This window comes from Protopterus annectens, chromosome 11.part0 (assembly GCF_019279795.1).
Source record: "Protopterus annectens isolate FY-2018-M chromosome 11.part0, PAN1.0, whole genome shotgun sequence".
Taxonomy (NCBI): domain Eukaryota; kingdom Metazoa; phylum Chordata; order Ceratodontiformes; family Protopteridae; genus Protopterus; species Protopterus annectens.
The window spans coordinates 1,304,263,824-1,304,277,542 of NC_056745.1; the positions used below are offsets into that span (position 1 = coordinate 1,304,263,824).

General features: G+C 40.4%; 1 protein-coding gene across 1 annotated transcript in view; it reads left to right on the forward strand.

Moving 5' to 3' along the window:
* The window catches only part of GTF3C6 (general transcription factor IIIC subunit 6), a 472,341-nt gene that overhangs the window by 339,771 nt on the left and 118,851 nt on the right, over window positions 1-13,719 (forward strand). The window contains exon 4 of the mRNA XM_044088626.1: window positions 4,408-4,452. Within this exon, the coding sequence (XP_043944561.1) occupies window positions 4,408-4,452 (45 nt within the window). The remainder of the gene's footprint in view (window positions 1-4,407; window positions 4,453-13,719) is intronic.

Here is a 13,719-nt window from a genome sequence, read left to right on the forward strand (position 1 = left end):
TCCATGAGTGGTCCTTAAATCTGGCAATGGCATTTCGGATTTTTTGGTGCTGGAGCACTCCATGGTGTGACCTGTTTGTGTCCCAATCTAACACAAAGTGCGGCAGCTGTTATGCCCTTTTTCCCACCTCTGGGACAGGCAGCCAGGGACGCTTTGATATTTGCTTTGCCTCCGCTTCTCCTTTACGCTTATTCCCCCAGTTCTCCTCATAGTGAAGTTTCTTCAGAAACCAGTCTGTTGCAGAGCTTCTATGATCCTCATCACCCCCTTTTTGGTCTTGCCAGGTGTGGTTTCCTATCCTGTAACCTCTTCTGAAACACCCCCTTGGTTGATGGATCACATTCTGGGTCTCATCTCCTATCCATCCAGGCTAGATCCACCCAGTCTTCGGTTCAGGCTCAAGCTTTTCTACTGTCAAGGTTCAGTTAGCAGCCATTTCAAACTTTTATATTGGCAGAAATAATAAGTCCTTGGCTTCTCTCAAGATTTCCAGGGCCTTTTTGAAAGTTGCTTCTCTTCTTTGTCCTCCAATATGGGATCTGGTACCACCCTGGGATCTGCCTTTTGTCCTTCAGGTCTTGATTGATTCCCCCCTTTGAACCTTCTGTCTCCTCGGATCTCAAGCTTTTGTCCTGGAAAACTTTGTTTTTGGTGATGTTTATCTCGGCCAAAGGTGTTTCAAAATAGCAAACACTGGATTCTTCTCCACCTTATTTGGTTTTTCATAAGGGCAGTATGTGTCTTTATACATATCCTTCCTTTTTACCTAAGGTAGCTTCAGAGAATAACCTTCACAGTTTCATTCATCTTCCTGTGTTCTTTCCCAGTTTTTCCAACAAAGGTGAATACCTTCTGCATTGTTTGGGTGTATATAGGCAACTATAGTTTCATCTTGACCGTATCAAATCCTGTAGAAAAATCTAACCAGTTGTTTGTTTGTTTCTCAAAATCCAGGATGGGCTCACCTGTGTCTAAAGTAACTTCATCCAAGTGGTTGTCATTATATTTTGTTTGGGTATTCTCTAAGAGGCAAGTCTCTTTCATGAAAGCCTAGAGGTCTTTCAGCCAGAGCTGCAGCTGCTTCTGCAGCTTTTCTTTCTAGGGTACCTATGGATGATGATTGTGCAGCTGCTACTTGGTTGGGCCACCATACCTTTGTGTCTCATTATAAGCTGGAGATTCTGTCCAAGTGTAGGGCTTCTTTTGGTTCTAGTGTGTTGTGGAATATCCTTCCTTAGTTCCTCCCTAGGAATCGTCATGGCTGGCGACTCTGTTGCAGAGGCTGAATACAGAGTAGACAACATTGGATATGAAAGTTATGTACTCACTTTAATGATAGTTCCATGTTGTCTGTCTCCATCTGGTTCATCCTTCCCGTCCTCCTGCCTTCAACCTTCTTGTTGATTTGGCGAGTCTCCCCTTGCTGACAGCAGGGGCCCTACTTTATGCTCGCCTAGAGTCTTGCATTTTTCCTTGGGTGTTTCCTTATATTTTTGCAGGAAACGGGGATTAATTGGATATGTTTTATCATTCTACTTATACTCAGGGGGAAGGGGGCAAATTTGATCTGGGGAGTTAAGTGGAGGAGATAGAGCCAAGTTATGCTGAAAGGGTTTAAAATTGGCCAGTGTCAAATCCGAGTCAGATCCGAAGTCTCACAGGTTGAACCAGATGGAGGTGGACAACATGGATCTGTCTTTATGATGAGCACATATAACTTTCTTATATCTCTCCTGGATAACAACCTTTTTAGTGACTATCACTTCTGCTAGACAGCTTTCAGAATTAAAACCTTCATGTGCACTGAACCTTTCCGAATCTTTCACTAGGACAGAGTTTCTATCAAGACTAATCCCCCTCTTTTAGGCCAATGGTGGTTTCTCTACTTATACTAAAATCATTCCATTCATCTCCCTGCATTCTTTCCTCATCCTCAAAATAGTGGAGAACGTATCCTACATTCAGTTCATGTTCACAGGCAACTCAGATGATATCTAGACTGGACCAAGACAGTTAGAAAGCCTGACCAACTTTTTGTAGCCTTTGCTAGATACAAGCTAGGAAATCCTATCCACAAGCAAACCATTTCAAAGTCGATTTCTGGCTTTATTGCTTTTTGTTACCAACACCATGGAAAGCAAATTCCAGTACATGTCAGATTCCATCAGGGATACTGCTACAGTTAGTGCATTTCTTGGAAGGGTTTCCACCAGGTACATTTTAGAGGCTACCACTTGGTCTTCTGTCCACACCTTCACCAAATATTAGTCTTCCTATTTTCTCCAAATCCAGGGCTGGATTTGCTTCTGCAGTCTTGCAGGCCATTCTGGGCTATGCTTAAATCACCTTTTCTTTCCATCTTCCCCCTTTCTTTGCATTGGGAATCCTGCTATGTAGTGATTTACTTCAAAAGTGAAATAATACAGTTGTGTGCACTTACCATAAATATAGACATTCAAATGTCTTCAGTGTTGCAGTACATTTTCCCTCTCACTATCCCCTATCTCATGCTTTAAGGTTGTGTTGGGCATCCTTTTCCACTGCTCCTTCCTTTCTCTGCTTCTGATTAGGTCTTGAGGGTTCCTCACTTTGCACACTGGGTACTTTGGGTGCTATGTGCTCTGGGCCTGGAGCTTCACTTGAGAGGGGCTTCTCCTTTTTTTGGGAGGTAAGAAATACCTATAAGATGGTGCTGGCTGATGACCATTATACCCAGACATCCTGACGTCAGGTGCAGGATGTCTACCAGCCCAGGAGGGGAGGATTAAATCTTTATTATCCGGCCCAGCCAAGGGCTTCCACAGCAAGAATAAACCATATGGTAATTACTGCAAAAGTGAAGATGCTCAAATGCCTATATTTTCGGTTGGCATGGGGCTGGTTGGCACAGTTTGGTCCAACTTCCTTGTTGTTGACTACTAGAATGGTGTGAAACAGCTACTTGACTCCTGCAGGACCCATGGTGGAGATAATTCTGGATTGATATAGAGTACAGTTTTGAGTAGGACAGTATCAGAATTGTAAATGTTGACAATATTGGTTATTGGTATTTGCAAATGTATTCATATATAAAACAGGGATATGATATGTATAAATAGTGTGAGACTTGTGCTTGTTTTGAATGAGCTGACTCTTGGCAAGTTTTGCAAAGGTGTCTAAAGATACAGAAAGGTTTATTTCATAATTATGTGCCTTATTGGTACTCTTACTTGCACACAAGGAAAGACAAAGTTATAAGTAAAGCAACAACTGGCATGTAGTTGTGTATAGATAGCTCAGTATATTTTTTCAAGGAAGCAAGGTGTCTTGTGTTCGGGTAAAAATGTAGTTACGAGAATATTGATTTGTTTACTTTTTTGGTACCTCCACTAGCACTCAGACCATCAGCTGTTATATGGGGAAACCACTCAACAAAGAATCTAGGTTAACCCAACACACACACACACACACACACACACACACACACACACACACACACACACACACACACACACACACACACACACACACTCTCTGTCTTTCTTGGTGCAACACTGGGATAAATTGTCTTGTGTGTGTATGTATATATGGCATTAATGCCCTTCCTGTACTGGTGTGCCATATTTGTTGCTGAAGCAATACAGTTCTAATGAATTGTGCTTGTGTATTTATACTGGAAAGCATCATGGTCTTTGTGCTTGTTCCCTAATCTTCATCAAATGAAGAGTACCCCTTGGTGTTTGTGGACTATTGGGATAGGCTGGTTATTGCTAGTTTTTTATTCACTGCTGCCCAACAAGCTGGCTTCTCCAGTACCTGGTCCACTGCCTTTCTTGGTTACAGTCATGGATTTCTCCCTTCTGTGTCATCGAGATGGCTGTTTGCTGAAATGATGTTGTAGGGCAAGCAGCTTGAATTGCTGTGCCTTGTTCAGAATGCTGTTTATAGCATTGTATTAGCATGAATAGCCTGTTTCAAGGAGAGTCTTTTATAGTTCTGTATATTTCCCTGGAACGCAGAGAAAAATTGCAGTACAAATGTGTGTTATTGTTTATGTGGGGCATAGTTGAATGAAACAGTCTTTGTCAAGCCTCAGGGTGTGTTTTCCAGGGAAGTAACGAGCATTCCTTTTTTCTGTGTGTCTTATGCATCCCTTTCCTCTCAAAGCAGGGCTGGTTTACCAGATATTGAAGAAGAAAGCCATATAGGGCACTGTAGAGATGGAGCTTCGGTATTTAAATGCAAAGCTATTTGAATCTGCGTACTCAGTTTTCAGTCTTGAGATTCTAAACATACTTCATAAAAGTTTAATGCCCTGTATTTTGGTAAAGTACTGGACAGTAATTAGTACCTCATTGCAGCGTTTGTAGAATTACCTTCTCTCTTAACTAATGTATGCTGTAATCTCCTTTATTCTTTTGTTTCCAGATGCACTTGGGACATGTGTTATATTTGAAGAGCAATTCAACCAAGGTAAGTTATTGCTTCTGTAAAGATAAAAGCCAGGACTGCACAGCATTTAAGTAAGTCAACAGGAAGTCAGAATTTGATAGATTGTTTTTTTTTACGTAGCTACTGAATTATGCTTAGTTTTGTGCAAAATTTTGAATGTAGAACTTTCTGTTGCTTTCTGGTCAGAATGACTGCTTACTGCTCAGCATCACTTAGCTGCCTGTGAAGCACAACTGTTCTGTAGCCTAGTTTTGTTTTCATTGTGTTCTGCATTGTTTCCCAACAAACTTTTGGATGATAGAGTAGTGCTTTTTGCCTGGAATTAACTCCCAACAGAAATAGACTGAAAAATCTGAGCATAGCTTTCATTCTTAAGGATATTTCAGAACAGAAGCAGAACACCTTTTAAACTGCAGTCATATTTCCTTTGTCTGCCCATTCTCCTTGGTTCTGTTGTAATCCTCTTTTTTATACTGTAATTAACTCACTACTCAATTTAAGCAGAGCTTCTCATGCTTGAGACTATGTGCAAGTACTCACACCACCTAGCAACTTTCTTTTGGAACAGTGGAGATGGCCTTTGTTACCTGTCTATTAATACATAAAATAAAGCTAATTTTGTATTGGCTATGAAAGTAATATGCTTGTTCAGTATTTTTTATTCATCAGTCCTGTATCCAAAAGCTTAGTCCAGGAAGGCAAAACACAGCTCTAGTCCTTCAAATGGGCACTAAACCACACTGCTCATGCCAGAGGCCTCTACAGATGGATTTTGTGAAGATTTAAGCTCTGCATATGCATATGCTAAATCTGAAAGTCTGCCCATAATTTGTCTTCATAGATACTTCTTCATTAACCCGCCTGCTTAAGTTTAGAATCCAGTACAGTCTGTAATTCAGCAGGAAGCGTAATAACCCCCCAACACACACATTATTTTTACAGTTTTAATGCCAGTCTTCTTCAGACTGGTTCTTCTGATTAACAGTGGGTGGAGGAAAAGGACTTAATCACAGATGCAGGATAACTTATTTAGTGCATCGTTTGTTTTAATTGATGTAAATCTATTGTGAAAGTTAAAAACATGTCTAGTCCAGTGACAGAGTAATTATATGGCTGGTGTAATATTTATACTAGACAGATAATTGCACTTCAGCTGCTCATTAAAATGAATGGTAAATGGAACCTGGTAGCAAAGGTTCATGCTATTCATATTAGCATGACTTCTAGCCTGCACCCCTCTAATGCTGTACCAAGACATAAGTAGGCATCTCATGTCTTATCACTGTGTATGTACCCTAAGAACCGCAGATCAGTTGGTCTTAGCTGATCTCTATGCTTTTCTGACCATTTCTAGTAGTCAGGAATGTAGTAATACAGACTGCCAAAGGGAGCTAATGCTCTGATAGTCAGGGGTGGGTTTCTGTTTTATGTTGCACTATTTTAATTGTACTGCTAGGAACCCAGGTATATCTTTGGCTAGCATACCTATCAACTTCTTGGGAGAAGAAATCTGGATAAAGCCAAAAATATGGGGGGAGTGGGGGGTGGTAAAGATCCAAAATCAAGGACAGATTTTCGTTATTGCTCATATAAATGTAGAAAGTTTATAGAATAGCAGGTTTTGTATTAGCATGCATTTTCTGAAAGCTAAAAAGTATGACATTTATTTCTGTCATTATTTAGTGACATCAGTTCCCACAATGATTTTTCACAAAACCACAAATTTTTGAAGTACAGACCAAATTAATCAAGAATCTGGGCATTCTATGAAAGCTGGACAGTTGAGAGGTATGGTACTGGCCAGTGTTGACAATACATTGCCAAGCACAGAATTTGATCTCTCTCTCTCTTATTCTGACATTCAGGGTGTGAGGTTCTTGTAGTACTAAATTAAAATAAGTTACTGGAGCCATCTGTTTTTGGTAATCTCACATCATAGCTGATTACTGGGAGTCTGTCTCTCTTTGGTGGGCATTCTTTTGATGAAAACAAAGGGCATTTACCTTACTGCACCTCAGGTGACCCAACTTTTACTAGCCTCATGGGAGTTGGCGGAGCTGAATGGGGGGTGGGGGAGGATGGAAGTGAGCAGATTATGCTCACTTTGCCTATCCATGGGGAAGGGAGTCTGCTTATGCTCACTACAATATCAGTAATAACAGCCATGCAGGATCTGCTCTGCAAGTGGTGTACTGCTTGGATGGAGAGGTTGTGGATGAGTGGAAGAGCTCATGCACCTCTCATAGGTAGCAATTGCAGAGCTTGTAAGGCTGTCATGGGGTGGGAAGGGGGATAGGCTGCACTGTGTTGCAGCTGTATGACACTGCAGCAGCATCCTCAATCTCCTGACCTGCCCTAGATGTTGGTCTGGTTAAACCTGGCGTAGGCTAAGGTGGGTCTAGTAGACCTGGTGAATAATGAGAAGAGCCAGTGGCGGGTGGTGGTAAGAGGCAGGAAGGGGAGCAAAAAGAAAACATGGCCTTATGTTATTACAGCAAGTGATTGTTGACATGGCTTTCTGGAATGAGAGTAGGTGCAGTGTATAGCATCTCAGAGCAGCAAGTTGAAATATATTAATGTGATAGTCTACTTTCGTTTACTTTTATCACAGTAATCAGCTAGAATACACAGAAAGTAGTTGTCTTTAGAGGAATGAGGAGGCAGGCTATGGGTGAAATCACAGGGCAGTTATATGAAATGACTTATTTATAAACAAGATGAAATTCATTACTGAGGTCACCATATGTTTCAGTTTCTTCATAGTCACACTTCATAAATATGCAAATAAAGTGACTGCCATGCTTTTGAGGGGGTCAAGCAAGAAATACAAGTGCAGTTGCATGATCCTTGTGAAGTGGTCATAGCTTTGACTTTTTGAGGGCAGTGTTTGATTGCTTGTTAAATGAGGAGTGAAGTGGCTTATCATTGTAGTAAGTCCGACAGCAGCAAGTTTAAATACATTACTTTTGCCATTATGTCTTTCATTTTCTTCTCATTGAGACATTGAATGTGTACATAATATGACTGTCTTTTTAGGGGAAGGCTATCTTTGTGTGAAAGCATAGGACAGCTACACATTCAGTGGTGAATCATTATTGATATGACTTGTTGAGGGGGAGCATTGTGTGTCTCTGAGAGCAGTGTGGCTGTTATATTAGTGACTTATTTACAGTCAAAGATGGAGTTCCCTTAGAATGCTCACATTGTACTAGGCAATGATGTTTGCAGAAGGAGATGAAGTCAGTGGTCGTTTCATTTTTAGAAATACAGTGATGACACAACTCATGCTTTCTCTTTCAGTTTACTTTTATTATTATTATTATTACTACTACTTCACAGCCTCCCTAATGCAGTTGTCTTTAAATTAATTTTACAACAGACATGCTCATTTTTACTTTTTCCTCACTGGAGGTGAATATTTGACATCCAGAATCATAAATGAAGTTTACTTTTAAAATTTAAGAATGCAAACCACTGAGACTTTTGTTCATGAAAATGATTTTTCAGTTATATGAAATACTATTATGGAAAAAAGGAAGGAGTCGCATAGAATTGTGACTTGGCACTCAGAAATTCAGTGTGCGATGGTTGTGTTACTTTTGCACCTAAAAGCGAGCACACACACACACACACTATTGGAACATGTCAAATTGCTGTGTAGTAATAATCTCCACCAGTAGCCGTATGTGTCCTTTAGAATGTACTGGGCTGCCAAGCTGCATTGCACTTATTTTCCATTTAGTATGAATATGCACAAACTGTGGTGGAATGAAACCCATATCCAGAGTTTGTCTATATGATATTACATCAAAAGAAAATAGGTCTTACATTATTCATCAGGCAAGTCAACATTTAAGTTGCTGTACGTAGGGTAAGACCCAAACTGCTTGTCCAGATAAGTGTAGTGTTCTGCTGTGCAAGTCATGATAGAGATGCAGTGAATTAATTGTGGGTAGAATGGCAGTTTTGAGTGTGGTGTGCAATCATATTAGAATTGTCTGAACTTTTTATTATAAACTGTCTTTGGTGAACTGATATGAGGCCTCTAGTATACAGCTGGTAAGTCAGATTTTCACATTATTTTTATTGCATACTACTATATCCAGTTTCCAGAGAGAGTCTGTTTGACCTCTGCTCAAAAGTAATGCCCAGAGTATGTCTGCACTAAGCTTTCATTACACTAGAGGTAAAATATAAATAGTACACCAGGCAAGGCAACATTTCTGTTACTGCATATAGCATGAGGCTTAAACTGCACATACTGACAAAGGCAGTGCACTACCAGATAAAGGTACAGGTCAACCTTTGGTGATAGAATGTTATTATTAGTATGTTCTGAGCATGAAGTGTCCTAACAGAACTGCTTGAACATTTTATTGTGCACTGCCTTAGAATGACTGACATATCATCTGATATGTACAGTGCAGCTTGCAAAATCAGCTTTTCGGAGGACATTTGTGTCATTGTCTGGCATTGTGCCCAGTTTCAATTGAAGAGTTGTTTGATGTGTGCTCAAAAAGCTGAGTAATATTCTGGTCCAGAATATGCATGCACTAAGTCCTCATTACACCAGAAAAAAAATTCTCTTTTATCTAGCAAGGCAACATTTCTTTTGTTGCCCTGAAATTTCATAAGAATATCTTCAAACATTCAAGTAATATTGTCTTTTTTTAAATTAATTCTTTGCCCCTATTGCTTGTCTACCATCAGCCCCCCTCCTGGCCAGTCGGCCCATTTGTTTGACATCACCATAGTGAGCATCACAAAGGATAGGCCATCATTTAGACAGACATTTTGCATCTTTCATGGGATTTCTTCTTATGTCTTACTACCCCTTCAAATGCCCAACTTGCAAAGCCAGAGGAGGACATGCAATGGGCTGCCTGCTCTGGTCATTTATCAGTTCCACAAAGGATACTGGCAAGCAGCCCCTCCCCCTTCTTCAAACATTGCAGGTAGTCACCACCAGAGGAATTGCACTTCATCATGTGTTCTGCATGCACCTGCTATTCCTTTCTCCCAGGAGAGGCAAGCAGACAACACCCTTTCACTCCTCTCCTTCCCTGCCTGGCTCCTCCCATACAGGGACGCTTATCAAACCCCTATCACTTGAGTCACTGTAAGGTTTTTGTCCCTCTGTGCCACAGAGCCAGGCTAAGAGATTATCATTTGAAGTTTGTATGAAATCCAGATCACAATTGCATTTGGAATTTGACATGCTGCAGCTTTTGTAAAACAGACAGCTGAAAATAAAATGGTAGTTTTCGTTTCTCTTTATAGTGAAATAAAGAAAACCTGTTAAACATTTCAGGCTTAAAAAAGGAGATATGTTAAAGTGAATATTTTCTCTCTTTTTTTTTTTTTTTTGTGCTGAGGCATGAAAAGTTATATTCAAAATATTTTTCCGATTAAAATGTGAGATGCCAGTGCCCCTTTGCCTTTGAGGGTAAGAACCCAACTTGACATTGTAGAAGTAAATGTTCATCATATCAATCACTGCTGGGTGATATCCTGCCAAGAATATAACAGCTGACCAGCTTCTAAAGCTTCAGGATACCTTCAAGATGCCCAAACTGTCAGGCACCTCAAGCTGAGATGACTAAAAGATACAAGTTTGTGCTCTAGACCCTTCACAGCTTTACTGCTTCTGAAGAGTACGCTGCTCTGAGGCTTTTGAGGATCAGCGGTCATCTTGGTGGTGTTCTCTTGCTAGGCAGATAAGTTCCCTTTGGGGGAAAATCCTTTATGTTTTATGATTTTCCACTTCAGGAAACGTATTTTAAAGGTAGGAGTTTTATGTTTAATGGACTGTCATGAAACTGTTGTACTTTTAAATTTTAAATGGGGGTGCTCTTTTTTCCTGTCAGTTTAAAAGTTGTGTAAAGTAACTGAAAACCATTTTTTCTGTGGCAAAATTGTGTTTATTTTACTTATTTGGGCTGGCAAAGTGTTTTAAAAGTGCGTTTTACTGTGTTTTTCTATGAAAAAATGGCTTTTTAAAGACTTGTAGTTTTTACCAACATTTGCTGTTGGTCCATTTTTCAGCCCCAAAAAGAAGAGGTTAAGCAAACAACCTTTTATCACCACAGAAGGGTAGCAGTTTGCCTCAGCCATGGGTGGGTGACTCTGCTATGACTATTTGTTGTACCTCAGACCACTCATCTTTCATGATGCATCCCTCTGGTGTAGCTCATACAGCCACTATGGACTAGGGGTTAGCTAAATTCTGTGCAGCTGGACAAGGAGAGCCATTCTTGTTGGTCCCGGGAGAGGGAACAGGGAAGGCTTCCCTGTTGTGTTAGAATGCTGTACCCATCCATGGGGAAAATGCTTCTGCTATTAGTAACATGCTTGGCCCCATTTTTCCTGTCAAAAAGGAACAGAAAACTAAGCATGTGTTTACTCCTCCTCAAATTTCTTTAGACAAGAGAAGTTTACTGAGTCTAGCTTAGGGTTTAATTCAAGCTATGAATCATTCTTGTAATATAGTTTCTGGTAAAATACAGAAGGTTACCTCTTTTCCCTGAAGCGATACAAGATTCTGAATCTGAACAGGAAGATGAAGGGACAGTACAGGGTTCTGAACCCTCAGATTTCTGATTCGGATTCAGAGAGGAGCCTAGTTTCCAATTCTCCCTTTGGGAGTTTCTTTCTGTTTCTCTGAGACTGTTGCTAGAATGTGCAAGTGTTTTCAGTGAGAGAACACTGAGGTTTTTCAGTCTCTCAGAAAATATTATGAGTTGTTAGAATTTCCAGAACCTACTCATGTTCCTGTTCTCTCTACTTTAGAGGATGAGTGATAGTCAGCCAGCTGTCCCTAAAAAGGCAGATAGGATGTATAATCTTCCTCAGTCTTTTAAGTTTTTATACACTATTCCCAGACCGTACCCAATAACTATAGCTTTAGTTGATCCCACTGCTGCCAAACAGTTGATTTCCAATTGTACTCTTTCTGATGAGGATAGGAAAATTCTTGATAAGTATGGGAAAAGTGAATACTTCTGCAGTTTTGATTTTCAGAATTTTGAATTGTGAGGATCCTGTTAGTTCTGACAAACTGTGAAAGTATGAGGAAGGTTTTATCTCCAGTTTCTTCTTGTGAGGAAAAATCTGCTTTAAATAATTTAGTTTCTTGTGTTGCATGGGCCACTACTCATTATTTACAGTGTGTGTGTGTGAGTGTGTTGATACTTCCTCCAGGGTAATGGCCACTGGCACTGTTTTGAGGAAATTTGCTTCGCTGCATTCTCAGATATCAAAAATGAGATTTTAAATTCCCCTTGGATTTAAATTGTTTTCCCCTGTGCTGCAGAGTTAATCAAAAAAGTGTAATGAAAGGGCAAGCTGATCCAGGGAATCTGTAAGATTTTTAGTCCTCCTTTTCCATATTTTCTAAGGTGTTCTCTGACTCCTCATCCAATTTTGGCAAAAAGGAAACACATCTGAATAAAATACAGGTAAGCAGATATTTAAAGAGAAATGGCAAGGGGGTACTAAAAAGAAGCATCAAGCCTCCTAAAACCAACAACAGTCCAGTAAGTCTGAATGACTATTTGAGATCTTGTGACCCCCTTCCACCCTGGCCCCTTTTTCCTTCCAGAAAGTCTGAATCTCCATTTTCTTTTTGTCAGCAGATAGTTTCAGACAAATGGATTCTGAAGATCATTCATCCTCGTTACAGATGTCAGTGGGAGGAAAGTCTTCCTTTCCAGGGAGTCATTCCTCAGTCTCAGATCAGACTTTCTTGTTTCCTTTAGCTTATCACATTCTATCCAAAGAGTGATAGAACCAGTTTCTCCTTCCCAGGCGAGGAAGGGTTTTTATTCAAGGATGTTTTTAGTGCCAAAGAAAGAAAATGTTTGCAGAACAGTTCTGGATCTCTTTCCTAAACCTGTTTGTGGTAGTACCCAAATTCAGTTCACAACCTGTTACCTCTTCTTTCTCTTTCAAGTTTCCTGGCAACACTAGACTTAAAAGATGCTTATCATTGCAACCCTATTCATCCAGACTTCACATGTTTCTTTAGGCTGTGTGCATCTTAATCACATCAGTTCTTTGCCTTACCTTTTGGACTATCCACTGCATCAGGAGTGTTCACAAAGTGTGTTGCTCTGGGCATAAGTCATTGCAGGCTACAGGGTATCCACATTTTTCCATATTTTCACAACTTGCTTATCTTTGCAGAATCTTTTTCAAAGCGTCAGGGATCACTCTCTTTGGTGAGAAATCTCTTACACAAGCTGAGATTTCAAGAGAACATTTAAAAGTCTTTTGTGACTCCTTCACAAAGGATTGTGCTCCTGAGATGTCAACTAGACCACAGTTTAAAGAGCTCTTCTTCCAAGGAAAAAAATAGATCTGCTTTTAGATCTATTTCTAAGGTTTTTCCACTGAAATTTTGGTCACTGTGACGGAATACCTCAGGAATTTGGGTCGCATGGTTTCTATTATTCTCATGATACCTCTGGCAAGACTCCACATGAGAAAGATACAGTTGTATCTGAAGTCTGTTTGATCCCAGCACCAAAACCCTTTGTCTTTTCAAATCCCAGTGCTGGGGTTTGTCAAAAGAGAAATCATTTGATGGAGGCAACAGATATCCTTAAATCCAGGTCTCCCCATATCCCTACTTGCACAAAGCAGGCAGTCATCACAGACACCTCAGACTTTGCTTGGGGAGCAGTTTCAGGAAGAATAAAAGTGCAGGGTATCTGGAACACTAAGGACAGACACAGGGACATAAATATTGCTTACCTTAATCAAACCACTCAACTCTCTGAATCATCTTTTTTCCCTGGGACCTCTTCAACGTTGTTATAGACAGTACCACAATCATGTGGTACATCAGCAAGCAGGGGGAACCAGGTCATACCTCCTTTACAGACCAGCCATGTTAGCTTGACATATAGCTTCACAGCACAGTCTCACTCTGTAGGCATTCTGTCAGAGAAAAGTTGTGTGGCAGGCAAGCTGAGTAGGACCATGGCAGACCCTCATGAATAGAAACTAGATCAGGGGGTCTTCCAAGGTTTGATCCATCTGTGGGGAGTTCCTCAAGTAGACCTCTTTGTCTCCTTTCTGAACAATCAGTTGGCAAGATCCTGTCCCAGGACCTTATGCAAGAAAGCCTGGAAGACAGATGCCTTTTCTTTTCCTTGGACATGAATGTTGCTGCATACTTTTCCAACCTTTCCACTGATATCCAGGGTATTTCTGAATATTCAGAAAGATTCTGATCATTGTGGTGACTCCTTTCTGGCATAACAGTGGTTCTACCTTCTTTTGAAA